Source organism: Maylandia zebra, linkage group LG17, assembly GCF_041146795.1.
Source record: "Maylandia zebra isolate NMK-2024a linkage group LG17, Mzebra_GT3a, whole genome shotgun sequence".
Classification (NCBI taxonomy): domain Eukaryota; kingdom Metazoa; phylum Chordata; class Actinopteri; order Cichliformes; family Cichlidae; genus Maylandia; species Maylandia zebra.
In genome coordinates, this window is record NC_135183.1 from 27,294,468 (window position 1) to 27,322,349 (window position 27,882).

Sequence of the window (27,882 nt, forward strand, 5' to 3'; positions counted from 1 at the left end):
TTGTTTCAAGATATAAAAGAAGCAAACTTACTATAAAAACAAATCTTTATTAAACAATATGTTGACAAAGTTATAGATAAACATAAATAAGTTAGTAAGCTGGTCATTAATATGCTGTCTGGATTGTTTATATAGAAGCATGTGACAAATAGCTTGTGCTTAATACCGGTAGAGGGCACTGCTGCATCATAACTGCAAATGCGTAGCTTAGTGGTATGTTTTTGTTTTTTAAGCTTGAAATACTTGACTGATGATTTTGTAGAACTGGAAGGAGTCTGACTTCAGTAGTATTTAATAAGTGCTTACTTCACTCACAGTACTATCTATTGGAATGTTGGAATGCGATAAAATTATTTGTACAAATCAGTTCTTGTTAGATCACCACTCACTAAACGACTGTATCAAATGTCACTTGCTTTTATCAAACATGTAAAAGTTACAAATTGCCATTTGGCTTTTGACATTCTTGGCACTTAGACCCTTTTATCTTTTTACCACATAACAAAGCCTTTCAAAAACTATATTTTGGCAGCTGTAGCTCTTCCATAGTGTATACACCGCTAACCATGCACTATCAATTTGTAAAATTCCTGGACAGTCAGCTTGCTGCACATAGTAGTCACCCTAAAGTCCTCAGTATAACCCTCATTTGACCAGACTACTTCATAAATCAATAGTCTCACTGCAGATGCTCAAAGCATCGATTTGTCTGCAAACACTGATGAATTCCTCCTGGACAGATCGGTCTGCCTCTGTCGACGTGTCTAGATCCAGGCTCTCTTGTGAGGCTGCTCCCAATGTGTGATAGTGCCTCTGCAGGTCTGCATGGCCCTGGTGGCCAGAGGATGCCACGTTACCCGTGCTGCCTTGTTGGAGAAGCTGTCGTGCATGTCTCTCTGGGCTTGCGCAGAGGACCAGCGAGCTTCCAAGAGAGGCTCGGTAGAGGGAAGAGGAGGAAGAGCTTCCCCTCCATCGTTCAGGTGATGAACAGCTGGAAGAAGAGCTCAGGGAGGGAGATGGCGGAGCACCTTCAACACCATTACCCTCAGATTCGGGTGGCTGGGGTTGAGAGGCTATCTCCACGCAGGAGGAGGTCCGATAAAGGCCAGCGTCGGCAGAGACGGGATCACAGAGTCCGTTGCTGGGAAGTGTCCAGTGCTTGTTTACTGATTGGTCACTGCACTGAAAAGGCCTAGCAGGGCTGAAGAGGCTCATGGGAAACAAGGCTTCACTGAAGAGCGCCTCATCTATGCTGCGACGTAGGTTGATGGGTGAAGGTGGACGTAGGTCTGCAGTGGAGTCACTGGTGAATGAAGATGCACCTGAAGGCTCTCTGCCACCTGTATCTTCAGGTTTTTCTGAACTCTGTAAATCCATGTCCAGGTCTCGGTAAGCCAAAGCCCGGTTACTGTGGTAGAGGAGGTCCAGGCCATTCAGACTGCTGCCAAGTCTTTCATCCACCAGAGTGTAAAGCGGGAGACTCTCAGTCTCTCCAAGTCCAATAGTGTCAACAATAGCTAGCTTCTCTTGCTGACTCAGGGTCCATTGGTAGCTCCCAGGCAGGATGGGTGACTTGGATGCCAACAGTTCGGTCCAACAACTTCCAGCAGCTGGAAGGTGGTCAGAACAATAAACTGGCTGTGCAACCACTAAGGCTAAGGTGAGACAAACCCCGAGCTCACAGAGTCTGCAGCTAAACTGGAACGCCCACCACGGCCAAGGATGGAAGACCTCCGCTCCACCCACAACACCCATTGCATTGAGCATTGCGTATAACTGAAGTCCTGCACACGCCAATGAAAACAATGCTGAAAGACACACCGTTGCAGCAGCACGATCCCACTCCCTGCTTTCAGCAAAAGGGCAGCGGTTGTAGCGCTCAGCAGGCGTTGGAGATGTGTTATTCAGGTGATAGATGTGCTTCGAGTCTGCCCGCACGTAGATATAGAACACAAAATAGGCAGCTGATAGAAAAGTTGCCAGTGCCACAAAGGTTCCCCGGGAGATGAGTGACAGAAAGAGGCACAGAGGAGGCTTTTGCTGGTAGAACTTCAGAAATGTAACTGGACCGAACGCAGCTGCAAAATGCAGGACAACCAGGCAGGCCAGGAAACAGGGTCTCTGAAAGGCCGAGTAGGAAAGCTGCATCCGTGAGCGCATGGACAGGAGAAGGAAAACCAGACCAAAAGCTGCAGTGAGGCAGGGAAACGGTGCTTCGTAGAGCATCAGTGAGGCCTCTGTGGAGGGTAGGCGGTCCTCGTGGCCATAGGCATCATACAGGAGTGAGAAGGACCTGGTACAACCAGCAGCTAATAGGAACAGGCTAACCAGAGCAAAGTAGCCACAACCAGTTGGGCATCGCAGTGGTAAGAAGAGCAGATTCAGTGCTGAGGCAATCGTCAGCATCGCAAAGACGCAACCAGCGCCGTAAATGTGGGCCTCCCAGGCCAGGCCCCACGTGGCCATAGCGCTGTTCCAGTCCGTGTACAAGGGCACCAACATCGGTGGAGCTGGGATCAGAAAGGGGCTACTTGACTGGTTGATGACAGTGGCGTTTTCTGTGGGCTTAATGTCCATGTAGGTTGTGGAATCCCACGTGGTGGTGGAGCGATTACAGCCTTCTTTAGCGACGTTGGTTGAGGTGGACATCCAGTCTTCAGTATACAGAAGTATATGGGGAGTTTCACGGGGAAGGTCTATAAAAAGAAAAAAGTAGAGATGATTCTGGAACATTAATAACTGAATGAGTTTTCATAAAAACAGAGAAAAAGAAAATGCATAAACTTTGAATTGACAGTAGCTGTAAACATGTACGGACACTTTTATATCACTTGAAAATGCACTAATGGAGTTCTAATGAGAATACACAGAAGCATTTAATAGTAAAACTATCAGAGTCAGAACACAAATGGGCTCGGGCCCAGGATGGGGAACGTTCTCCTAATGTGCTAATCCTGTGTAAAATCTTGTAAGCTGTTCAAACCGAGCGAGGCCCAAAAGCAGAGGTATGCATGTGTGGCTGAGTGTGGGTGTGTGATGTGAGTGTGTGTGAGTGAGATCAGCCCACTCCGAACCACAAGAGCTAGTTCTTGCGTTACGTAAGCCATCTGGAGTTTCCATGCAGCTATAGTTAATTGTGATTTTGTTAGACATGTTTTAGCACTGCAAAGGAAGTGGCTTGGCTTTGTAAATTAAGGAGTAGCCATGCATATGTGTGTTTGTACAAAATTTGCAGAGACGTCTGCAAAGCTCATCTACCCTGTACATGTTTATGTACTTCAATTACTCGAAAAGGATGTACATAAGGCACTTCACACAGCATAATGCCTCACAGATGGGCAATCAGACAAACATTTTTTCGGCCTTCTAGTCTCTGCATCACTGAGCTCCACAAACTGGTGCTTGTTCTTTTTCATAAAGCACAACCGATACTGCGTTCACCATGAAAAAAAGCAAAACAACAACAAAAAAGAAGGACCCATGCTAACAATGGAAGCTTATAAAGAATATGTATTCAAATGCAGCTGAAGAGAAACAGCTTCTAACTGCATATCAGGGATTTGCACGCACACACACAGGATCATTAGTCATTCTGCTGCAGGCTTATCAGAGACAATAACTCCACCATAAAAATTCAGGTGCTAAAAGAGACCACAGAGACAGGGACAAATGGGCAGGATAAACTGACAGCCTATTAAATCACACAGCAGGCAGATTTAATGTAGTGCACACTCATAGATATATTTTGGAATCATTTACGTGTCAGAAAGTGATGTTTTTATTGATTCAAATATTGCCCAAGTGCAGATAAAAGGCACTCCCACTACTTTTGTCTGCAACAGTAATTGAAACCCATCTAGCGTTAACTGGAGAATCCATTATATCCGGTGGTAATGTTAAATGCCTGTTTAAGAACATGAATGTGTAGACTTCAGAACCGCAACCCCCCCAAATCTTTGCCTATAGGCCGAAGATGTCTAATTTGTTTCCTAAGTAAAAATAAAAGCGGAATTCATGTGGTTTTCTGAACTCTTTCTCACATGTCTTTTATGGGTTATATTCTTGCGTTTCCCATCCCACCCTGTCCTGGTCACCTAATTCATTCTTTTGTTTTTGATTTTCCTTCGACTCCCGCCTGCAAACAGGGAAACTCCCATAGGTGGGCTTGTTATTTCTGAACAGGGACAGTTTTCTTTACCAAATCCACTTTTCTCTTTGACAGCCCTGAGTTTTACAAGTCTCTTCCCATGCTTTATTTTTGTGCTTTTCCTGGTGTTTTTCCAAGTATATAGATTCAATGTATGGCAGCTGCAGTTTCTATTACGTTTAATATGTCAGCAGCTCCAGATGGAAATAGCAGTTTTTGGGTTTTTTTTTTTGCTCCAACGTGAAAACTCCTTTATTTTGTGCTTTCCATAAAACCTGTGTCTGTATATGCGTTCATTTTGGGGTGTGAATCCTTGCATTTACATGGATTTGTAAGCTACTTGTGAACAAAGCCATCATCAGATCCCTATGAGCAGAAAAGGACTTTCACAAGCGCTTTAGCAAAAGCACCTCTCTGCTGTTTGCCTGTGTTTGTTTTGTCATTATTCACATTTATCTCCTGACCTCAGTGCTGAGTCACAGCCCCAGGTACTGATGAAAACATTGAGCCTGAGGAAATACGAGCCCACCGCAGGCTCACTTCTGCATCTCTAAATGTGATGCAGCAGTTTTATTTCACACCCTGAGCTGATCCAGAGCAGCGGGCGGAAACGCAAGGATCGATTTTTGTGAGTGGCTTTGTTTTGTTTTGTTTTTTTCACTTAAGTCTTAATGAAGCTTTAATAGCAAGATGCATTCAACGTGGCTCTGTTACACATCTCTCTCTCTCTCTCTCCCTCTCTCTCTCTCATGATGATGCTGGATTATTAAGAGCAGGAAAGAGATTTAGATGTGCAAGTCTGCAGTCAGCACTTTCACACCACATTCTGCTCTGCTAAGTACAAGCTGTGCAACCATTAAGTCTGCTAAGCAAAATAGAACTAAACATCCTGTTCCATGCTGACATTTAATTTGCCATAATTCAGAATGGCTGAATTATAAACACAAGCCCCGATGGGTGTGGAACAGCGACATGCTTTAAATTTGAAAGCGCTCCAAGGAAATCTTGATTATCTGCCTAGAAAAAGGACAGAAATAAAACCACCTTTTTGACATATAACACGAAGTGGTCAAACATTTATTACTTTCATAACAGTCCCTGTTTTGTCTCATTATATTTACAGTACCCTTGACTTTTGGACTGCTAGTCTGACAAAACGGGAATGCTAAAGACATGCAATATTAGTTGTGCAGCACTCAGTGCTGCAAAAGTCAACCTCATGATGCCATTATAGGAAAAGTCAGCGCTCACTAGTGTCATTAGAAGTCATTGTCTGGGAATGTGTAATGTCTGTAACACGATATTCAAGTCCGGACAAATGTGGTGGGCTGACAAGCACTGGTGCAATGCAGCAAGCATAAATAAATATCTAAAGATTAATCAAGGTCAGCAGTAACCCTTTCTCCAGTGTAGTGAAATGATAATTGGTTAACTGGTTAATTCAAATTCCATGTTGCATCAGTGCAAAATGCAAAAAACAAGCAAACAAATCTTACACACTCATTATTATCAAATAAAAATAAGATAAAATTATGTTTAATCTTGTAAAAGTTATCGCACTAGCAGCATAGAAACAGTCTATGTACTCGCACTGACTCCAACTATGTCATCTTATCACAGAACACAGTCGCTGTGTGGGAAATGTGGTTCGAGTATTAAACAAACCCATGGCTGCAGACATTCTGAATGTGGCAGCCACTGATAAAGTAGGTGTGTTTTAGTATATGCATTATGTCAATGACCTGTGTGCCCACTTGTCTGCTTTCCAGGGCAATGACTTGGATTCCACTGAGGCAGGCCGAGTGGAAAACGTGATGGGTATTGAATGATCGCCCTGTTTTGTTTCCTCATGTCAATAAGAGTCCCATCTGAGCTGCTGGCCGACTGAGCGGCCTCAGGAGGGTTTGGTATGTGCCGGCGGCTGCTCACTCTTGCCTCTGACACACTCTCGCCTCTTATGCTGGGAACCTTTTACACAGAAAGACTTCAAGAGGTCTTTTGTGGACTCTGAGGGGTTAGAACTATTAAAAAACAAAGTATAATCTTTTAATTACTTGAGAATTGTTCTGCTTGTTGGGATCACAGATGTAAAATGAGCAGCTCTGTGAGACATACGATGGTGCTTTGAGCTCGCCGTTAATGGTAGCACACTACTGTAAAATGCTTACAGTGGCAGTGCTCCCATACTTCACAATGTTCAGCATTTTTGTGTTAGCATGGCAACGTTCAGTAATAAAGCTGTGTCACCTCTGGAGCTCAGACAAAACCTCCGCACAAAGACAAGGCATCGAATCTGAATGAATGGATAATTTTCGCATCTTCTCCCGTTTATGTGACAGCTTATGTAACAATAATTATTTGCCTTCATTGCAGTAGCAACAACAGATTTCGAAAATGTGACAGCAGCAAGCTGCTTGTCGTTATAGTTAATTGGCAACAGTGCAGGTTACTTATGGTTGTCACAAGACAGTGCCGCAAGGGAGAAGAGATTTCCGATTTATTTTCCATTCTCTAACCAGAACTCTAGTGAGGGAGGTTTACACTCAGGATTTTATGCAACATAAGTATTTAAATCATCCAGTCGAGTTCCAAATCCACAGATGTGAACTTCTAGGTGGGGCTTGGGAAAAAAGTAGGGGAAAGTCACAAATGTTTAGAAGATTTCTACTTTTTAGACTAGTAGCATTTCATTCAGGAGTCGACCAATCCACCAACTGGCATTCCCGTAGCTAGGGCTGTTCGATATAACGATATATATCAGATGACGATATAAAAACGTCTATTGTTTCATTTTACGCTATCGTTTGTTTCGTGGTGTCCCAAAATAAACTGTTTACGGCAATATTTTTTCAAAGGTCTCACCTGAGGTGCCTCACATGTCTACCAGCTAAGATAATGAAGTAGAAGGGTTCTTCTGATGATACGTGGACTCCAGCTACCCCACGCCCATCTTTAACTCACAGCATGTTGATTCTGTATCACTAAACTAAGGGAACCATGTAGTTTTCTTCTGATCGCCTTCATCTTCAATTTGGCTCACTTCAGAAAAAGTAATTTCGTGGGAGCTCATGGAGAAATCCGATGCATACTAAGGAGGGGCCAGTTGTGCTGGGACCTGTACGACTGAGGTTTTATCTCTCACTTAAACAGTTCTACACAATGCAGCGGGCCTGATTTTACGATAACTTTATGCGGAGCAGACATTCTCATCAGCACATTTATTTTATTTTATTTTTCTTCCTTGTTTTTTTTGTTTTGCTTTAGGGAGAACACTATTAAATAACAGATATGCACACTAGTAATATTATTGTTTCATTTACTTACTTGCGAGCCATATTCAGCAGGTGGCACATTTGAAGTCTATTTTTGAAAACCACTTGACAGTATTGGCTATTCTGGGTGAGGTAATGTGGGTTACAGCTGCTTCTGTGAAGTGGGCTGAAAGTGAATCTCTTCAACAGATATCTGATCAGAAATCAGCTGTATATGATTCACAAATAATTAGACTAATATGTGAATTTCACATTTATACTGTAACACATTCTTACAATTGATCTGATTTTTTTCTTTTTAATGTGAAGTGAGGCGATGAAAAGAGGTTTGATCCAGTTGTAGCGTGTTCTTTGTATAGCCTAGGCATTCTTATTGTTATTGCTGCTATTATTATTATTTATTAGCACCACAGTGACCTACAATGTTGGATTTCCTAGTGAGTACTATTCTATGTGTACTCGCTTGCCAAAATGCTTCCATCAGACTTTGCCTGTTTGAGCTGTAAAGATTCGTGCTATTAATAAAAACCAGTGACATGTGGAAATGTTTGAAGTAGATGCAAATGCTTCTAAATTACTTTTTTTAAAAACTGTTGACAGCATGGTTCCAGACAACTGTAGCATAAAAAAAAAATCCACATCGACCAAGTAGAATTAATGCATTTATTTCTATTTTTTTCATTCTCTTTATTTAATTCAAAAGTGGATATTGCTTTGTTATAATGCAAAAAGATGACTAATGATGATAATCATTGGCCAGCAAGATTTGCACTACTGTGTATTTTATTTTTGTAATAGAAACTGTTATCATTGGATCAATAATTGTGTATTTTAGAAGTAGTACCTAGAAGTCTGTTCAGTGGTTGGGCATTGCTCCCTATCTGTTGGATGAGCACTTTCCCCCCCTCCCATTGGAAGCAATTAGTAGCCTGAGGCAATGGATGCAGGTAATTGTTTCTCCCAGTCTTCTGACAGATTTACACATACGCAAACATTTAGAGGATGGCTTCTGAAAGTAACAGCATGCAGACTTTTGCTTGTCCTCCTAACAGTATGACAGTGCAAACACATGCTTCTAAAATGGATTCGATTTTTGAAGGAAGACAGTGTTTGTTTACATCTCGAGGGATGTGTTTGCTCACCTGTCTGTTGTTGCAGCTCATTGGACGGCGTGGAAATGCCTGCCAAACTTATGTCACCATCATTGTCTGCAGTCGACTGAACCACACCTTTCTCATCCTCCTTATCCTCTTTGCCTGGCAGATCTGGGGAGACACGTGCAGTTTAACCTAGGCGAGATCTCAAAGTGATCAATTTAATTAAAATAGCATTTTAAATAGCACTGGCATCTTTAAAGTAGTCTGAGTTAAAGAGATTAGCATACCCAAAAGAAAACTTAACCCTCTCTGTTCTCTGCTCAAAGCACATCTGAGGTTTAACACTGTAGCAAATGGAAGAACTATATTTCTTAACCCAGTTCTGTCAGGGATCGGCCTATCACCCACTTAGTTGTATTCAGTCATCCATAGCATAGCACAGTGGAATAGGCCTGTGTGGTCTAATTACATTGACATCCTTATGTGTATGTGCATGGGTGTGTACATCCTGGTCCACTGCAAATCCAGACTGTGTCTAGAGCTGCTGCGTTCCATAAAGGAGACAAAGAGGAAAAATGATGCAAGAAAGACGGCGAGAGAGTGCTAATGTTAATAACTACACAAAATGCCATGTGTAGTTATTACTACACATGGCATTATTCAACCCTTTAGCTCAGTATGGTTGAATCACAAAATATTTTCATAGTTAGCCACCCACGCAGGAATTGTGTGTTACAACAGTCACAAAGACAGAAGAAAAGATTTAGAGCGCTGAATAAACCTGTTGGGAAAACCGGATGAGCTGACTATGTAATGAAGCCAGGGATACCAGGTACAGTTTTAGGCTATAAGTTCAGAATTAATATTAATGAAAAAATAAATACCAAATAAAGTGGAAGATAATGAGTTGTGAAAAAAATCAGAACAGCTACAAGGCAATGCCTTCTATCTTAGAGACTAATCTAGGTCAAGCAGATAGTACCCGAGTCATCTGTTAGTTTAAAAAGTCCTACAATAAATCGGTTTCACACAGCGAGAGCTACAGTTCAGCCAAAAAGAGTAAGAAAAAAAAAGAGAGACAATATAGCTCATGTACGCCCAGCAGTATCTCACACTACAAGTTTGTATTTTAAGTTTTAAGTGTCTTCTTTGCTTATGTTATTATATTGCGGTCTATCTGAACAAATGATTAGTAGGAAAAAATATTGTATTTGATGAGGACATGTTACACATTACCTTTTTATTTCATTACATACGCTTGCTATGCTTGTTAATGTTTAACATTATGAGGTTTTAAAATAATAGTATAAAACTCTGTGTATGTCCTGGGCTTTTTCTCTGGTCTAGCTCTGTTTGTGGAAGCCAGGCAAGGGACAGCAAATCAATTCAGTTAAGTTTTATTTATATGGTGCAAAATCATTGCAACAGTTTCCTCAAGATGCTTTAGATTTTAAGGTGAAGACACTGCAGTGATCCAGAGAAAACAGAGAAAACTCCATCAATTAGATGAACCCCTATGAGCAAGTACTTTGGCGACAGTGGAAAGGAAAAACTGTCTTTTAACAGGAAGAAACCAGGCACAACCAGGCTCAGGGACTGCATCAGTGACTCATCTAGGAGGTCACAAACATCTAAAGAACTGCAGGCCTCACTTTTCCTCATTTTCCTACACACTAACAAGTCCACCTCTGAATGCCTCATATAAACAAAATAAAGGTTTTGGAGTGGCTTACTCAAAGTCCAGGCTGATATCCGACTGAGGTGATTTGGCATGAGGTTCAACAACCTTCCAATGTGGCTGAATTAAAACAATTCTGCAGAGACGAGTGGGCCAAAATTCCTCCACAGCGATGTGAAAGAGTCATTGCCAGTTGTCACAAATGCTTGATTGCAGTTTTTTTCTGCCAAAGGTGATGCAACCAGTTATTAGGTTTAGCGGGCAATTACTTTGTGTTGCCAGAAATGTAAGCAATATATTCTCACTGCAATTTTGTTATTATTCTGATTGTTGTAAAAATATTCACAGTTAAGTTCAACTCATAATTTTGATTTTTTAGGGAGCTAATACTATGTGTGTGTACGCCACATCTAAATCACTACAGATCTGCAGTGCAGGCAGCGAGTAAATAACAATGTCAAACAAGATCTGCTAAAAACGAGGAAGAGAGAGTGACGAGAGAGTTCACTCATATCTGTAGCTCATCACAAACTGATGACCAGCTTTTTAAAGCGACTGCTGAAATTGCAAAATAAAACAGTAGACAGTTGACAGGGATGTATGAGCTAACTATGGATGTGCTAACTTTCCACTTTTCTTATTGAACAGCTCAACTTTCCACACCTCTGCTGACTTATCATGTATGCCTCTACCTAATTAGTACATCCATAATTTTCTTTGGTCTCCGTGACCTTAAAGTCTCATTCAGTTGCTTTTCAGTCACAGCAGAAAAGGAATGTCTCAGTGCCTTCCTCACCACAGGCTATAGCTTCATATAATTCAATTCATTTATGGCCACCCAAAATAAAAATAAACATAATTAGCGGCCGTGGCGAGTCTAAGTGTACCACAATAACACAGTGTATAGTGATGATGGAGCTTCCCTTTATCTTTAGCTACCAGAAATGATAAACAGGAGATGATGTTGCACTCCATTACTCTCTCCTTAGCTATAAAAGCCTTGTGTGACTTGATGAAACGAATGAATGCAATGGTTTGTAAGAAATGTACTAATAATTAGTTTCATAACAGTGGCGCAATAAAGTTTCTCATCTTGAATTTTGCTTCTAATGTGACTTACTTGCACAAAATTGCATCACGTTGTTGCTAATTTGGTTCATCTTTAAGGCAGCTACACAGGAACCCAGAGCATCTCTTACTTTAAAATCAGTCTGGGCTAGAGTAATAAATCACCCCCATTGCTTAATATGTGTTCCTCAGCCAGTTCTTTTCATGGAGTTTATTCAGCCTAAGAGTTGTGAGTCAAATCCTAGAAACAAACCAGGCTGGTAAAGCCTGAGAAGATTAGCATAATATGTAAGCCCCAGCAGTGTTCTCTATTTGCACTAAAGCCCATTTTCCATGTAAAATCTATAAAAGGCCATCAGATATTCATGTCACATGCTCTGTATCCATTTCCATAATCAATTACTCTGTCATTGGCCACGCTTTAGTAGTTGGGTACAGTGCTTGGATCACAGAGACAATATATCCTTGCAGGTATTAATGGAGTGTGCTAAGGGTCTAGACTCACCAATGACTGTTAGTGCGGTAATGGAAACAGGGATGAAGGGAAAGACAGCAGGGTAAAAGACAGATTTTTGGATGAAAATTAGCAGCAGTGGTTTGAGAAAACCAACACTTTCACCCCTCAGTTCTCTTTCCCCCACTTTCTCTTCTCATAATTGACCTTGCTATGGCTGTTTTCATTGCTGTTTTATTTTTACACCTGACAGCCTCCTCAAGGGCAACGCTCCCTCGATCAATGTAACTCCCCCCCCCCCCCTGTTTTTTTTCCTTTTGTGGCGAAGGTGTCCAACACCTGAAACAATTCACCCCATGCAGCTTTCAAATAAATGACAGTACACAGATAGCATGCTCACATCAGGATAAAGTATGATAACACAGAGCTGCTATGCTGTTAGTTTCCTATTAATCTCCACTTGTGTCCTTTGGTAACGTGTAATAATTTAAACACTGCATGACTCCAGTCCACTAGCACATCAATTAGTCTTATGTTACTGGTTTACGTTTCTTTGTGAATGATCAGAAGCTTCTCAGCTTCTCGTCAGGGCATTTTCAACCTTTAAAGCAACAGCCGACATTTTTATCCATGAAACGAGGTGACAGGGGTTTGCGTCTGTACAGAGAGAATATACATGGCCACAAGAGAGGAGGGAGGAGACTAAATGGCAAGAAGCATGTTCAGCATCCATGAACAGCGACGGCGAGCGGATGGTCCCACAGGAGAGGCGGTGGTTTCGCTGAGCGTGCGCTTAGAATACTGATACATGAACACAGCAGCCCTCCCCACCCACCTTCTGTGCTGTATCCCACCACACCACGCACAGCTGAAAAACAAGTGCAGACAATACTGATCACAGCAGACAAAACATAATAACTGTCAGCCAAAGCAGACTGGGTGATATGGGATTGGGAATGGTTGCATTCCAACACTGCTGTTGTGGAAAAAAACATTCATGGAAGAACTGTAATCTCAAGATTTCAACATAACAACACAGCATCTTGATGAAGCTCAAAAATCTATTCTCAAATCTGTAAACAGCACAAGGCAAAACAAATGCATTTCAAGGTCAAAGGCTGATCTTGAGCTTTTGAGCTTGAAGAACCAAAGTGCGCAGAAAATTACAAATGAAGACATTTACAATTTTGTGATAAACACACAAAATACAAAAACTGGAGGAAAACTACTCAAATGGCAAGTCTGATGTTTTTTTAATAGGTAAGTATAAACACCGCAGCATTTAAATATATTTGTAATTGGTGAGTATCTAAAGTTAAGTTTAAAATGTATTCAGTTAGTGATTTAAATTAACTAAATCCAAAAAATGACATTAGGACAGTGAATCTATAAGAACATCAAGTAACACAATTTCATCCCGATTAAGTTTTTTGCCGAATTGTACTTTATAAACAACTTAAAAATTATATTTGAAGTAAATTCCAACATTAACATATATCTGGTCTATTTGCAGAAACAGAAAATAGTTGTGTCCTACACAAGCTAGGACACTGCTGTGTGTACCCATCCACCAAACAACTGCTGAGAATAATCGACTCATCATTTTCAGGGCCGACCTTTGACCCCACATGATGAATGTGTCTGTACTTGGAGGAGGATCTCCCTCTGAGGGCTCGTTAAGTATTCACACCCCAGACTGCCACCAGTGGTTGGGGGATGGGCCAGGGATAAGAAAGTATTGCCTCGGTGTCGTGTCAGGGTCTCCTGCGACATAAAGGCTACCAGAAGCTATTTCAGATTAACATCTTTCGCTTTATACGCACGAGGAGAGCAACTCCTCTTCCCCCTTCCTCACACAGCAACCCCCACAACATTTAGACAAAATAACCTCCCTTTTCTGGTTTTAGCATAGACAATGTTGGAGTTGATCTGCTGATGAAAACACATTATAGGTGGTTAAAGAGATAGTTTCTTTTAGTAGGGTGGCCCAAATTACTCACTGGAAGCAATTGTGCAATGTGAAATTAACTTGGGGTATAGATTTAACCAGTAAACAACAACACAACACTTGAAATCTCATTTTAACCACCCACAACACTTTACTCAACACATTCTGATCATTTCTTCTCCCTTGATGCTTTGGAAATATAATGAAGACGTGTCATTTTGTCAATGGTTTCAACGTGTTTTTGATTGCTTTACTTATTAAGCAACTCTCATGTCTCAAAACCATCATCACGCTGGCAGTTAGATGCAATCCATTTATCAAATGCTGAATATCGTGTAATAATTTTAATGCTGATTCCCATCTCGTATTCAGTGACTGTTTACAAGGATTCATCTGGATCTGGGTTTTATGCAAATTTCTGACCTTTGACTTCTTGCCATGTCAAACATGTCATCGATCAAGCCAATCTGTCTGCAGCCTTTTTGACAGCCATTTATTGAACACTAAAGACCTGTCAACACATGATTGATCACATCTTTCAAGTCAATCCAGCTACTATTGATTTAACTTTGCTTACCTCCAATTGGTAAGTTAACCTTTTGGATCTGAGTTGTGCTTGTTGTGGATTCCAGGACTGGTTTATGATCGATCCCCGGGGCACTAGACATTACCCCTGGCTCCTCTGCCATGGCCCACGACCAGGCCTCAGTTCTGCTTTGAGTTGTGTGGACTTCTGATGTAGTGAAGTCTCCAGCTTGGAGGGTAATGCTAACAGATGCATCTTGTGGTTCTCTGCTAAATATTGTTTCTGGGGTAGCAGTGTGAGCAGCCGGCCCCAGATTGTGTCCCATGGTCAGTGCGGTCTCCACGAGTCCTGGGTTTGTTGTCGTGGTTTGAGCTACTGCCCATGTCAAGGCAGTGGGAACTGTGGTTTCTGGTGCTATTGTTGAAGGGATCTCTGGAGAAAAATCTTCATTTGCCAGAGGAACACTGTGTTTCTCTTGAAGGTGTTGTGCAGTGGCATTCGCGCTGGGCTCAGCTACCCATGTTGTGTCCCATGGTGGGTGGGTATGTGTTGCATTCTGTTCAGGAGCGTTAGTGCTGGTGGGACTGTTGGTGAACAGAGTGTTTCTGATAGAGACGCTTGTGGGAGAGTAGGAGTCGGAAACAAGAGTATCATTGTCGCTCAGAACTATGCTGCTGTGTGGAGAATCTGATGTTCCTGTGGGAGGTGATTCGCTTCTTATCTTAGTCACGCTGGTTAGGAGCCCCTGAGTCAAAGTGGTGGGTGACTGAGATGCTTCAAAAATGCTTTCGTCTCCAGATCCTGAGCCTTCTTGGGCTTGATCATTTGATTCTGTCAGCCCTTTGGCAGGTGTGGTCACTGCAGCTACCTCTTCTTTACTATCTGAACTCCCATAAAAGGGAATACCGAACTGCAGTTTGGGAAGGGAAGGGAGCTTCGACAGAGCCGGGGCCCACCAATACGAGCTGACTTTATCTTCAGGTGGCTTTTCACTTGATGCCGTCGATCCCCAGGGGGCCTCTTCGTCAGCCGCAGCCTCTCTGTGAAGTAACAAAAAATACCAAAAGAAGAATGCCAAGGTCCAGTGGAGGCGAAGCATGCTTTCGACAAGTGGTGTGCAGATCCGTCACATGTTGTTCTCCATTCTCCTGCTCCCTGAGATGGGTCCGGCTGGCTTGCCAGCAAATATGGCCTAGAAGACAAGAACACAGAGGACATCAGTGACACACTTTTCATCCACTCTTTGGCGGCTAAATTTGAGTTGATGAAAACTTGATAGAATTTGCATGTGTTCACTTTTTGAAAGGCTGAGTTTTCTTAGAGCATGACCTGCTTTTGATCTGTTTTTCCAGACTGTAAAGCAAATTCTTGAAAAAAAAAAGTATAGAAACGATGCCACTCATTACAAACGACTGCTGAAGTTAGCAGGCTTAAAAAATACGTCAGCCGCCACAAATCACAACAAGAGCTTAAGTATTATGGACACCCCACAATTAGCGGTATTCTGTCAGATGCCGTGGTCAGTATTTATGTCATGCTGTTGCTCGCATGCTCACTGTGTCGCAGCAGTTGGGCTGTTACATGGACTGATGAATTCGAGAAGGAACTCCTTTCATATACATCCTCCTCTATAAGGAGTGGTTGAGAAATAATGTATAAGAGTTGGGTTGGGGGGAGGTTAGACTCTGAGAAGAATAGAAAGACCACTTATTCTTTTGTGGAGCATTGAATAGTTCAAAGTCACTAGCCTGTTGCCTCAGTGAAAAGACTGGAGCACCCAAGGAATTTCCCCTGTGAGAACAACAACCTGTATGCATAGCCTTACTTAACTCCCTCCTCAATAACTCCCAGCTTTGGTCTTGCTCTCTTTCAATCTCAGATTTATTTGTTCTTTAAAGCAGTGGAGAAAGGTCTTTTTGTGTGGGAGTTTAAAAAAAAGCATCAATATTCACAGAAAACTGCTATCACAGTCAAGCTTCTCTACCGTGCTCTCGTTGTTTTTATCAGGCATGTCACACTTCCTCTTCATTGTCAGCTTTTCTTTTCCGCTATGACAAGTTTATTTAAATCCCTCTTTTTTTTCAAAGCATTGCCTGTTAACTTTGATCTCTCAAGTGTTGCCATTTTCTTTAGCACGCATACAATTTAGATCAATAAGCCACTGCTTATCCCGATGTCTCTGGATTACTTCCACTGATCAGGAAAGCAGGGCTTTGTCCAGCCATCAACCCTTCTCTTCCCTGCCTGAAGGAATGAAATCAGCCAGAGCACACAGTCAGATGCTTAGATATGAAGACTGAGAACTGGAAGGGGGGGGGGGGGGGGGCAAACATGAAGCTTCCCACACACTCCCCACTTTTAGCATTTTGACTGAACAGCAGGAAAATCCAATTCCAAGGAGGTGAGAATGTTTTTAGATGGCTGTGTGTTCGAGCTTGCCCCAGCCAACCTGCAGACAGTCGCATTTCATGCATGCAGTGATATGAGTGATACGATTGTAGATGAATATGGATCTGACTCTGCATGTTAGTACAACTTGTTCGCCTACATGTACTGTTCTGTAGTAGATCCACACACCCACGCTTGCACTCTCCTGAATTCTTCAAGACATTCTGACAGCAGTTTTTAAAGGCTTAGAGAAAGGGAAAAACATCTAGTTGAAGCATGGGGCAAATTATCTTTCATCCCTAGTTGCCCTTTTGTTGATTTGATGTATAAATCATCAATTATTTACACAGCGGGTTAGTATATATAATTTATTTTGGTTAACATTCTCACATTTCACTTCAGTATCACTTTCATTTAGTATCCTGCAGTGTGGTAAATGGGAAACTCATGTAGGCTCATGTCGAGTGTAAAATGATCGCTTTCCTTAGCGTAGCGATTGCACAGTTCTCGAATAATCATGATATTTACTATGATATCGTTTTTTCAGGCCATTCACCGGAAGCAGTTAAGCAATTCAAAGCATACTTTGCTAGATCTTGGATTAAACAACTAAGACATTTTTCATGCATATTCGTCAACATCAGGATTATTCTTGCATCTAACATACGAAAAATTTTAAAATTACCTTTCAAGTCATAATATCAGAGGATGTCCAGGAGATACACAGCAAAGGTTGCATGCGTTTGAATGTGTGTTTCTAGCAACTGTGTTTCCTCATTTTTAACTATATTTCAAAATAAACATTTTCTTTCCAACAAAGTTTTAAAGTGCCTTAAAGTTTAAAGGACCAATGAGGCAGATGGGCTGCTCCATTCATCGGAAATTTGGTTTGTGGTGAGAAAATAAGTTTGTCAGAGCCAAAAAAAGAAAAGAAAAAAAGATGAGAGCGGTGATAATTAACAGCATAAAGCAGTTTACAGGTGAGGGTAACTTCAGTCATGTAGTATTTCTTTGCGGGTGACACATTTCATGTGCATGTTCTCACATGACCTTATAAAAACCGAAGCCAAACTGAAGCTTTAAAATGTAAACAAAGCAGCCTACAAGTAATGTTCAACCACAAATTGTCAGAGTCAAATTTAAACAATCTTATAATCTTACTACAAACCACCAATTATTCCAAAATCCTACTCAGCTTGAGCTTTAATGCCACTGCCTTTAACATTCCTGTTACCATTCTTCCCCACATCAAATACACGCCTGCTGTAGGCATTGTCTTGTTTGACAGGCAGTCGAGCAAGTGGAAAGGAGCTATAAAAAAGTGGCTGTGGGGAATATGCAAGTCCCTTCTCTTATTTTGCTGGCGTTTTGTCTCACTGCTCCTGACAAAGATGGTGGGGAGCCTGGCACTGTAGTGTGCTCAACGGAGCAGAGATAGAGAAAGATGGACCGAGAACAAGAGACAAGGGCAGGCGAGGAGAAGAACAACACCGTGTTGACATTCGATTGTGACATTGTTAGTCCAAGAGAGCGAACTCTGCGGCAGTCTCCTTGATGCTCATTTTAGTTTGCTGCCCAGAACCTCTTTTATTAACTCTGTCAACAGACTCCTGGCTTTCATTTTAGTCTCAGCGTGTCTGTGTTTACAAGAAAGCACATACCTCATATTTTCTCTGGGACCATTAGCTACCTGACACGCAGTCAGCTTTCAATGTGGTGCAGCACGTTTCTCCATGAAACATATGCTGTTTCTAAATTAATTGGAACTATCGCAGGACAACCCCTTCTGTTATCAGTGCACTCAAAATTTTGTTTAAGTTAATCAAACAAGAAATATAAACCTTGTAACTGAAGTGGAGGCTTGGGTCTTTCTAGAGTGATTGAAATGGCGAGGGCAGTCGCGAATAGAGATGAATTGACTGCAGCCAGCGTCATTACTATTTAACAAACCCTCTATGAGCGCGGGAAGGTCTGAGGATCAATGACATAGTCCAGGATAATGGAGTAATTTACCTCCCTGCAAATGGCTACTGTTGTGTGTGATCGTTGTTGTTTTCTGAGTCTGCTGTGTGGGTGTACATATTTACAAGCCCTAGTTTTCACTCTAGTATTATTTCCATGGTTATGTGTAGGTGCAATAGCATACAAGTGCACGTGCGTCCTCCCACGTGCCTTTGGGCCCTCTGTTTTTCAAATGTAACTCTCCCATCTAAAGAGCAAACTTAAGTATTAAATTTGAAAGGATTTTTTTTTAAATCTTGGGAATTAGAAGGCTTTCCATATCAAGCAGGCACTGAACAACCAAGATGATTTGAATGTGTGACTATCAAAAATTTGTGTTATTGTGCTTTAGAGCCTCATATGCAAATATTCAGATACTTTACCCTCCTTTATTCTTTATTATCTTTCACAACTACTATATTGTCTTTGCTCATGGTGTGTAATAAGAATTCTGTGGCATTAAATGCCATAACAATACTGCAAACTAAAAAAAAAGGAAATCACTCAGTTAACTCAACTTGCAATTCTGCTTCCATAGTAGCGTTTCAACATCTTGTGTGTGGTTACGTCGCCATGATGCCATACAGTGTTTTTATTCAAATTAGCAGTGATTGGCTAATAACTGTGGCCAGGAAATAGTAACCTTTTAGGCAAAGCAAAGTTTCTGTCTTCACAGTAGCCTAGGTCAACCACCTGCTGACTGTAGTCATGTTTACAAAAGAGCACAAGCGAGAATTTTATTAAGATTCCCAGACAATTTTTAAAAGATCTGTCGTTAACTGCGCAACCCTTTTGCCTTAAATTGCTATTTTCTGATTGCACAGAGCCTATAGAATAGTGACAAAACACCCGTGTTGTGACTAGTTGCCTCTAGGCTCCGGCAACCAGAGGAACTGTTGTTGGAGGAGACAAAGAAGTCAGACACAGTGGGAAGCAGCATTAAATCTGCATTATTTCTATTAGATCGGGAAGTAAGACAAATTTCCTTGTGATAAACCTAATATTATAAACAATCATTCAGTATTTGCAACAACACAGGGAGAGAAGTGATAAATCTATAAGCAAGCGCTTATGTGAGCTTCAGTATCTTCCTCAAGGACATACAGACTACAGGAGTTAGGGATCAAACCATCAAATCTCCTGAGCTACAGTTGCCCCTGTTTAATTTGAAGCTTTCTTCATTTGTCATCATCCATTTCCATTCACTTCCGCTTATCCTTTTCAGGGGCGCAGGGGGCGCTGGAGCCTATCCCAGCTGTCATAGGGCGAAAGGCGGGGTACACCCTGGACAGGTCGCCAGTCTGTCGCAGGGCTAACACATAGGGACAGACAACCATTCACACTCACATTCACACCTAGTGGCAATTTGGATTATCCAATTAACCTATCCCCACAAGCTGCATGTCTTTGGACGGTGGGAGGAAGCCGGAGTACCCGGAGAGAACCCATGCAAACACGGGGAGAACATGCAAACTCCACACAGAAAGACCCCGGCCTGATGGTGGAATTGAACTCAGGACCTTCTTGCTGTGCGGCAACAGTGCTAACCACCGTGCCACCGTGCTGCACATTTGTCATCATTTTAAAAATAATTTCTCCATCTGTTGTCCTAGACTGTAACTAATGTGTTCGCAGCAACATGTGCACAAATGGAATTGTGCAACCAGTCAATAGTGCCTGGACATTATTGACCATAATGAGAGCTGTTCTCATGTCTAAGAATAGCTAAACCCATCCACATGTGTCCAAATAGGCAGCATCATAAGCTGGACTCCCAACCGAGTCCCGTTGGCTTGACAACCAAACAACATCCTGAGTCACTGTATTTACAAACAAGATTAATTCCTTGCCATTTTCACCTGCAGGGCTTCCACTCCAGGGCATTATCTTTTGGTTCTGGCATTCTTTTTCTAATGTATTTTTCTAATGTATTTTTCTAATGTATTTTTCTAATGTATTCTAAATACCACCTCTTTAAAAAAAAATCCCAGTTTGACCAGCCCTGAGATAGATCTCATCAATCTCTTGATTGAGAATGACATTGTAGTGGGTTAATGCTTGTGTTAGCTCTAGAGCTGATGAATGCAGTGAACCCGCTTATTATAGAGGACGCTTTCAAACACAGGCTTTCCACAGGCTGCCTTTGCCATGGTGACAGCTGAAGCCAAAGACGTCTTGTTAATCCCAGGAATTTGAACACCTTCTGGATTACGCTGTTTGGCTTCTTGGAGCGTGTTGCTCTCACATGTAAATGGGCAGTCTGACACACAAACACACACACTCAAAAAAAAAAACCCAATCGATTCTTGCAAGAGCATTTGCTGGTTTGCTAACTCCAAAGCGCACATACATACATTTGCACACCCTTCTAAAACAAAGTGAGTGAAAATAGATACAACTGCTAAACGAAATCACAAGAGTGAAAATTGCAGATGCCAACATCTTTATATGTCAGATTTATCCAGACGCCTCACTGACAGGAACACACATACACATATATTTAGCCATTACTCAGCTTTGAAATCCAGATGTTAGTAAGAATCTGCACACCAGCATCAACCACAACCCTTCATCTTATATATGTTTGATGAAATCCAGTATGTTTGTGTGTATCAGTGTGTAAAACTGCAGCTAGAGTGTGTATACCAGCATGCAACTGCCTGCATTATAGGAGTCATATCCACACACACCTTATTATTGGTCAAGACCACCTGATTAAAATACACATACAGAGAGAGACAGAGGGAGGAAAAGGACGGTGAAAACATGTCAGGTGCTTACCCGCAGATGTATGAAATAAGATCCACAGCCAGCGGTGTTCGAGTGTGAGTGCTGCAGGCGAGATCGTGTTTCTGAGCCTATGTAGGTTTGCCTGTGTGGAACAGAGTTCCAGTCTCCCACCCTCCCTCCCACTTGCTCTCGCTCCCTCTCTCTCTCTCTGTATTTTTCTATCTCTCTCACTCTTTGCATCTGTAGTCCACTGTGTGGCCACCATCACAATGCCTGTGGTCACACCTCACTGGGCAAATTGTTCAGCGGAGATGACCCGCAGCCACGGACAAACACACATGCTTAAAAATGACAGACACAGCCTTTAACATGAATGCGCACACACGGGCAAAAAGCTGCTGGTATCCAGTTGCAGCAGTTTTTAATGCCAGAACTAATATCACTGATGGTGCTGATGAGGATGTTTTTTTCACAATCACAAGCACACAGACTCAAAGCACGTGTTCAGATTATGTTAAGTTCTTAGTGTCCTCAAGCTGTCCTCCAGTAAAACCCAAATGTGATCTGACGTCCTTGTAACTAAGGTGTGAGGAGGTTTAAGGTGTGAGCGGGATTACAGCAGTCTCCTTTGTAACAGCTTGACCCATTCATCCACTTTGACCTCCTCCTCTTTTGCTCTCTATTGACACTTTAATGTCAACGTGTGTATTTAATGATATTTTAGTATTATATCATTTCTTGGCAGGATAAACTAACTGGTTACACAATCACACTGCTTTAACAAAATACAACTTGTGCAGAAACACGAGAAAGGCGGATACAAATTGTAAACAAGTCGAACAGTTTACCACATTTTCCTCAAACGTTTTTGAAGTTGCCACTATTTTCTACCCGACATTTGTGAGCTGTAAATGCCAGCAGAACTCTCACATCTGTTCGTTTCCCTGCCTTTTTTCTCCCCCAGCATTGCCACATTTCCAGCCACATACCTCAGCAATTGATTTGGCCTGTAATCACATGTTTAGGTCCAAAGACTCTTTTAATATATGCACTTTGAAAGATTCTGTTTGTGTTAACTAAAAGAGTAAAACAGATGTTTACTGTTTTAATTAAATTTTGTTGCAGGTCTTTTTGGGAGTGCATGCTGTCATTGGACATCAGTCCTAAAGTACATCATTGTCTCATATTGATGCAACGCCCACAATTTGTAGACTGCCAAAAACAGATGTGTAGTGTTAGTGATATAAGTCAAGCTTAGCTCTCAGTCAGATTCTACACATCCTTTCAAAAATCTCAGATAGGGTCTGCTATTTTAGTTAGCTTTAGCATACCTACAATTGGTGCTAGCTCTACAAGCCCCTTTGCAAGCTACCTGCCTAGAGAGCACTAACCTGTGTTTTATGCTGTGTCCATTTTAATCAGTGTAGGGCTTCAGCACCCTCAGGTGATTTGACATTCAACTGATGAAGCTTTTATAAAAAGCTTAAGTGTGTGCAGTAGCTCCCTCGTAGCTCAGTCTTGGTTCATGCATCCTTACAAAAGTGTCTCAAGCTCTGCCTACCTGGTCCAAAAATTAAAGCTTACCACCTTACAAGCCGGGCAAGAATACCGACAGAGCAGCTCTTTAAACTTTAAAAAATTCCCATTCATACTCTGAGCAAGAACTAACATATCGATTGAGAATAACTAACACGGCAAACCTGGCTACTTGAAACCTATAAAACAGCTAATTAATTGCAGGCATTGCAGTAAATTTCTTTTTGTGGTTTTGTGTGTCTTTATCCATCTACAACTTCTTTAAAGTAAATAATAAGTGCAAATTTATGCTCTATGTATGAGTGTGGTAGGCTGGAAAAGAGTAGGGTGGTCCCAAAAACTCTGAATCACTAAATCTAAATTATATCAGCAATTCTGCATTAAAATCTAAGTTTTTATATATAATTTCTATCAATAACCATCACTTACATAAGGTAAGGGACAGCAGCCCTTTATTTTGTTTTGTTTTTTCAATTTTTGCATGCTTGCACTTTATTTAGTCCTCTGCTAATTGTCTGTTACATGTTATATGTAGCACCATGGTCTTGGAGGAATGTTGTCTCGCTTCATTGTGTACTGTACCACTACATATGGTTGAAATGACAATAAAGGCACTTGACTTGACGACTTGACTAGATTTGACCTTTAAGCCAGTTTAGCACATCATTTTGTGAAATGGTTCCACTTTTTTTTTAATCTCCATTGACATCTATGGTGTCCAAAGAGAGGATGCTACTCTTGTGCATTACCTTTGGTACAGCATTCCCCAGATCTTTGCCTCAGTGATCCCCAGGAAGTACCTAAAAATAGGAACAATCTGCCCAGTCCCAGAGCTAGGAAACATAATTTCCTGAACGGTTTCTGAGTAGACCTGCCTGAGATGAAGCCCCATCCCCAGTGTCACCCACCAGCATTGGCAAGAAAGCCTTAATAGCATATCTGACCTTGGCTCTCCTTGCTATTTTTAACCACCTTCACTTTACCCTGGTTTGATCAAAGACCAGTTTCCTTACAAGTACTTACTCTACTTAGAATTGCATTGTTCTATTTTTATATCAAATATCTTTTTCTGTACTCTGTTGTTCTGACCTCCTGACCATATACTTTTAGCCTACTGTACTGTGTGTATAATGAACTGACAAAGCAAATGCATCTTCCATGCTAAACCGGACTGAAGAAGAAGAAGCACACTGTATACTGAGTACTAATACACACTTTTGAGAAGGGTTCATGTCATACAATCTAATCATTTTGTAAACACTGTAGATGCTAGTGCTATGTAGTGTGCAGTTTAAGGTTTTGCTTCACAGAAATTGTCTGACATTTCTGTTGGACCTTTAAAAGTTGAGGTCAGCACGTTTGAAGTGAATAAGAAGCCAAAATGTTGAATGCATAAGTCCGATCTCTCCTTTAAGTTGATTTTTATACTCCGTCTGGGGCAACTTTAAAAAAGCTTGTATGTGCATTCTAACACATAGTTTTTCTTTTTTCAGCCTTTATTCATTCACATTTTTGTGTTGTTGTGTTATCTCCTTTAAATTCTCTTACATCATGCAAATAAACAGCTTTGAGCTCAAAGCAAGACAATAATAACAAAAAACAAACAAACAAAAAAAAAGAAACTCATTGCAATCAAGGTTTGCAGAAACCATCCTATTTTGGCAAACTGTCCAACAGTTTATGCACATTTCTGCTGTCACACAATAATTCCAACATAAATTTAAGTATGCAGGACGGTTTGCCACTTAACTTTACCCATCAGAGTATACTTCTAGCTCATATTAATGAAGGCAGGATGGTTTTCCACTTAGTTTTACCCCTCAAAGTATACTTGGAGCTCATACTCACAAAGATAGGACGGTTTGCCACCTAATTTTGTGTTGTGCGCATACACAGCACATGCGCAGAAACAACTGGTAGGATGGTTTGTGAGGTAGGATCACATTAAACCTCGAAGCAGATGAATTACATCAGCAGAAGACCACACCTGCACCAGTCCTGTCAGCGAAGAACAGTAAGTTGTGTAGCAATGGTTTAAATTGGTTGTGGTAATGTAAGGGCAGGGAGAATATTTTCTTGGCTCACTTTGGGCCCCTTAGAAACAACCGAGCATTATTTAAATGACACAGTCTGCCACAGCCTCCCAGACACTGTTCAGAGAGGTGTACTGTTTTCCCTCCTTGTAAATCTCACATTTGATGATGGACCACAGGTTCTCAATGGGGTTCAGATCAGGTGAACAAGGTGGCCATGTCATTAGTTTTTCTTCTTTTATACCCTTTCTTGCCAGCCACGCTGTGGAGTACTTGGACGCGTGTGATGGAGCATTGTCCTGCATGAAAATCATGTTTTTCTTGAAGGATGCAGACTTCTTCCTGTACCACTGCTTGAAGAAGGTGTCTTCCAGAAACTGGCAGTAGGACTGGGAGTTGAGCTTGACTCCATCCTCAACCCGAAAAGGCCCCACAAGCTCATCTTTGATGATACCAGCCCAAACCAGTACTCCACCTCCACCTTGCTGGCGTCTGAGTCAGACTGGAGCTCTCTGCCCTTTACCAATCCAGCCACGGGCCCATCCATCTGGCCCATCAAGACTCACTCTCATTTCATCAGTCCATAAAACCTTAGAAAAATCAGTCTTGAGATATTTCTTGGCCCAGTCTTGACGTTTCAGCTTGTGCGTCTTGTTCAGTGGTGGTCGTCTTTTAGCCTTTCTTACCTTGGCCATGTCTCTGAGTATTGCACACCTTGTGCTTTTGGGCACTCCAGTGATGTTGCAGCTCTGAAATATGGCCAAACTGGTGGCAAGTTGCATCTTGGCAGCTGCACGCTTGACTTTTCTCAGTTCATGGGCAGTTATTTTGCGCCTTGGTTTTTCCACACGCTTCTTGCGACCCTGTTGACTATTTTGAATGAAACACTTGATTGTTCGATGATCACGCTTCAGAAGCTTTGCAATTTTAAGACTGCTGCATCCCCCTGCAAGATATTTCACTATTTTTGACTTTTCTGAGCCTGTCAAGTCCTTCTTTTGACCCATTTTGCCAAAGGAAAGGACGTTGCCTAATAATTATGCACACCTGATATAGGGTGTTGATGTCATTAGACCACACCCCTTCTCATTACAGAGATGCACATCACCTAATATGCTTAATTGGTAGTAGGCTTTCGAGCCTATACAGCTTGGAGTAAGACAACATGCATGAAGAGGATGATGTGGACAAAATACTCATTTGCCTAATAATTCTGCACTCCCTGTATATATGACAAAGAATTATAGCAAGCAAAGGCAAAAGGAGGTCCAACACACAATTAATATGACCGTAAACCATATTTTGTATAAGACGTGAAGATGTTTCTCTGGCTGCCTGGAAATTTTAAGAGGAATTCTTAACCATACTCTACAATTTTGCTTCTAGTTAACTGTAATCAGAAAATTTGTTGTTAAAAGAAATTAATAACAATAAAAATTGTGTAAGCTCAGATTATTTATTCCTACTTTGTCCATTGTTGTTACATCTTTAAGCGTCTGTCAGTATCCTGTTGTGATACCGAAATACTCTTCCTTTTCCAATTTAAGATAACCTCTCAGCATCATGTACTTTTACACATATTCCTGTGCTAATGATAGTGACCTTTAGTGTGTTAAAGGGACTGGTTTGTCTCTTTCCAAGCCTAGCTTGTGTCTTAAAAACACCCTATAATTCAGCGTGTTATGCATGTAACCGCAAACCGAGGTCCTCTCCTTGACCAGTCTGCTGGCTCCAGCAGACGGAAAGTGCCGGACAATAGCTATTTGTGAGAGTCAAAGAAAGTTTCTTTGACTCGTAAAAAAAGAAAACAATTGACACTCTGAGTAGTTTAGAGGCTCTGCCATCTGCACGGACCCAGCCCAGGTTCCTCGGTGTGTTTACACGCCAAGATCAAGATCTTAAAGCTCCCTAAACTTTTAGTCACATAAACAATTACTAAATTTAGATTTTTGAACTTGTGCTTATTTTGCTAAAAGAATGTTTTATGTGTATTTTGTTAGCTTGTTTTTACCCCGTCTTTGATAATAATGCTTCACATTTTTCTTACTGTGATCTGCAATTCGCTGAAAAAAAAAGAGACAATGTGGGGAACAGCGGGAGTCTTGATGAAGTACAACTTTTGAAATAATCCATAAAGACAATCTGACTGAGGGAAAAGTCCAATATAAAGATGCCCAATATGCAATACAACCTATAATCAAGCTCTCTGTGTGGGTGTGGGTGTGTGTACAATCCTCATGTGTGTTCTTATGATGTTCACAGTTTTTGCTCCAGATTTGATATGGCTGATTAGAGCTGTTAGATGAGCATCGGAGATGACCTTGGTGGACAAATCAACACTCTTTGCTACAAGCCTGTGGGGTAAATAATGTGTTATCTTCACTTTCACTGGAGCGCTCACAGAGTTATAATGTATGCCCTTGGCAAAGCATTTGGGACAATCAGAAGAACATCAACAATTTAAAGATCGCTTAAAGTGAAGCAAATGAAAAACGTAATTATTGTAAACAAATTGGTTGGGACAGACTAGTTAGCAATCAATTTGTGCCAGTGTGATACCTCAATCACATAGATATCTGCAAAAGACTAATGTAGTGGAAGGATTGGAGGTGAAACCAGTGTAATCAGGTTGACTGGATAGAAGTTTGAAAATACCCCAAGTGCTCATTGCATATATTGCTAAAATCATTATTTTCTTTCTTTTTATTAAAGCCGGTGGCAGCGGGCACGCTCCATTTTGCATTACTATTTTTAAATCCCGGTAGCACTGCAACCACATAAGCTAGCGCAATAATTTGTTTTGCATATGAAACCGGAGGAGTTGTACTTACATCTTATGCCATCAGTTTGTCCTAGGTCACGGTTTCTTTCCACATATAGCTTTGCAAAAACTGCATAAAATGCACTTGAAGCAACAAAAAAATAATATTCCAGAAATACGCTTTACCGATCAGAGCAGCTGTTTGTAACACTTCCTATGTCCATCAGCACGAACTATCGCATG

General features: G+C 41.3%; 1 protein-coding gene across 2 annotated transcripts; it reads right to left on the reverse strand.

Moving 5' to 3' along the window:
- Positions 1-19: 19 nt before the first annotated feature.
- prrt4b (proline rich transmembrane protein 4b) lies at positions 20-27,824 on the reverse strand. 2 transcript variants are annotated; one of them, XM_076876197.1, is made up of 4 exons: positions 27,710-27,824; positions 14,242-15,382; positions 8,562-8,684; positions 20-2,696 (listed from the first exon to the last, which is right to left on the reverse strand). In XM_076876197.1, exons 2-4 carry the CDS (start codon positions 15,287-15,289, stop codon positions 664-666), a joined length of 3,204 nt encoding a protein of 1,067 aa, XP_076732312.1. In that variant the 5' UTR covers positions 15,290-15,382; positions 27,710-27,824; the 3' UTR covers positions 20-663. The 2 variants fall into 2 exon arrangements, with proteins under 2 accessions (XP_076732312.1, XP_004548357.3); XM_004548300.4 differs by lacking the exon at positions 27,710-27,824 and adding an exon at positions 21,361-21,446.
- Positions 27,825-27,882: the final 58 nt, after the last annotated feature.

Coding starts and splice junctions, on each gene's coding strand:
- prrt4b (XM_076876197.1), bottom strand. CDS start 15,289: ATGCTTCGCCTCCACTGGACCTTGGCATTCTTCTTTTGGTATTTTTTG. Junction 8,685..14,241: donor GGTTAACTTACCAATTGGAG/GTAAGCAAAGTT, acceptor GTGTCTCCCCAG/ATCTGCCAGGCAAAGAGGAT. Junction 2,697..8,561: donor TGAGCTGCAACAACAGACAG/GTGAGCAAACAC, acceptor TTCTTTTTATAG/ACCTTCCCCGTGAAACTCCC.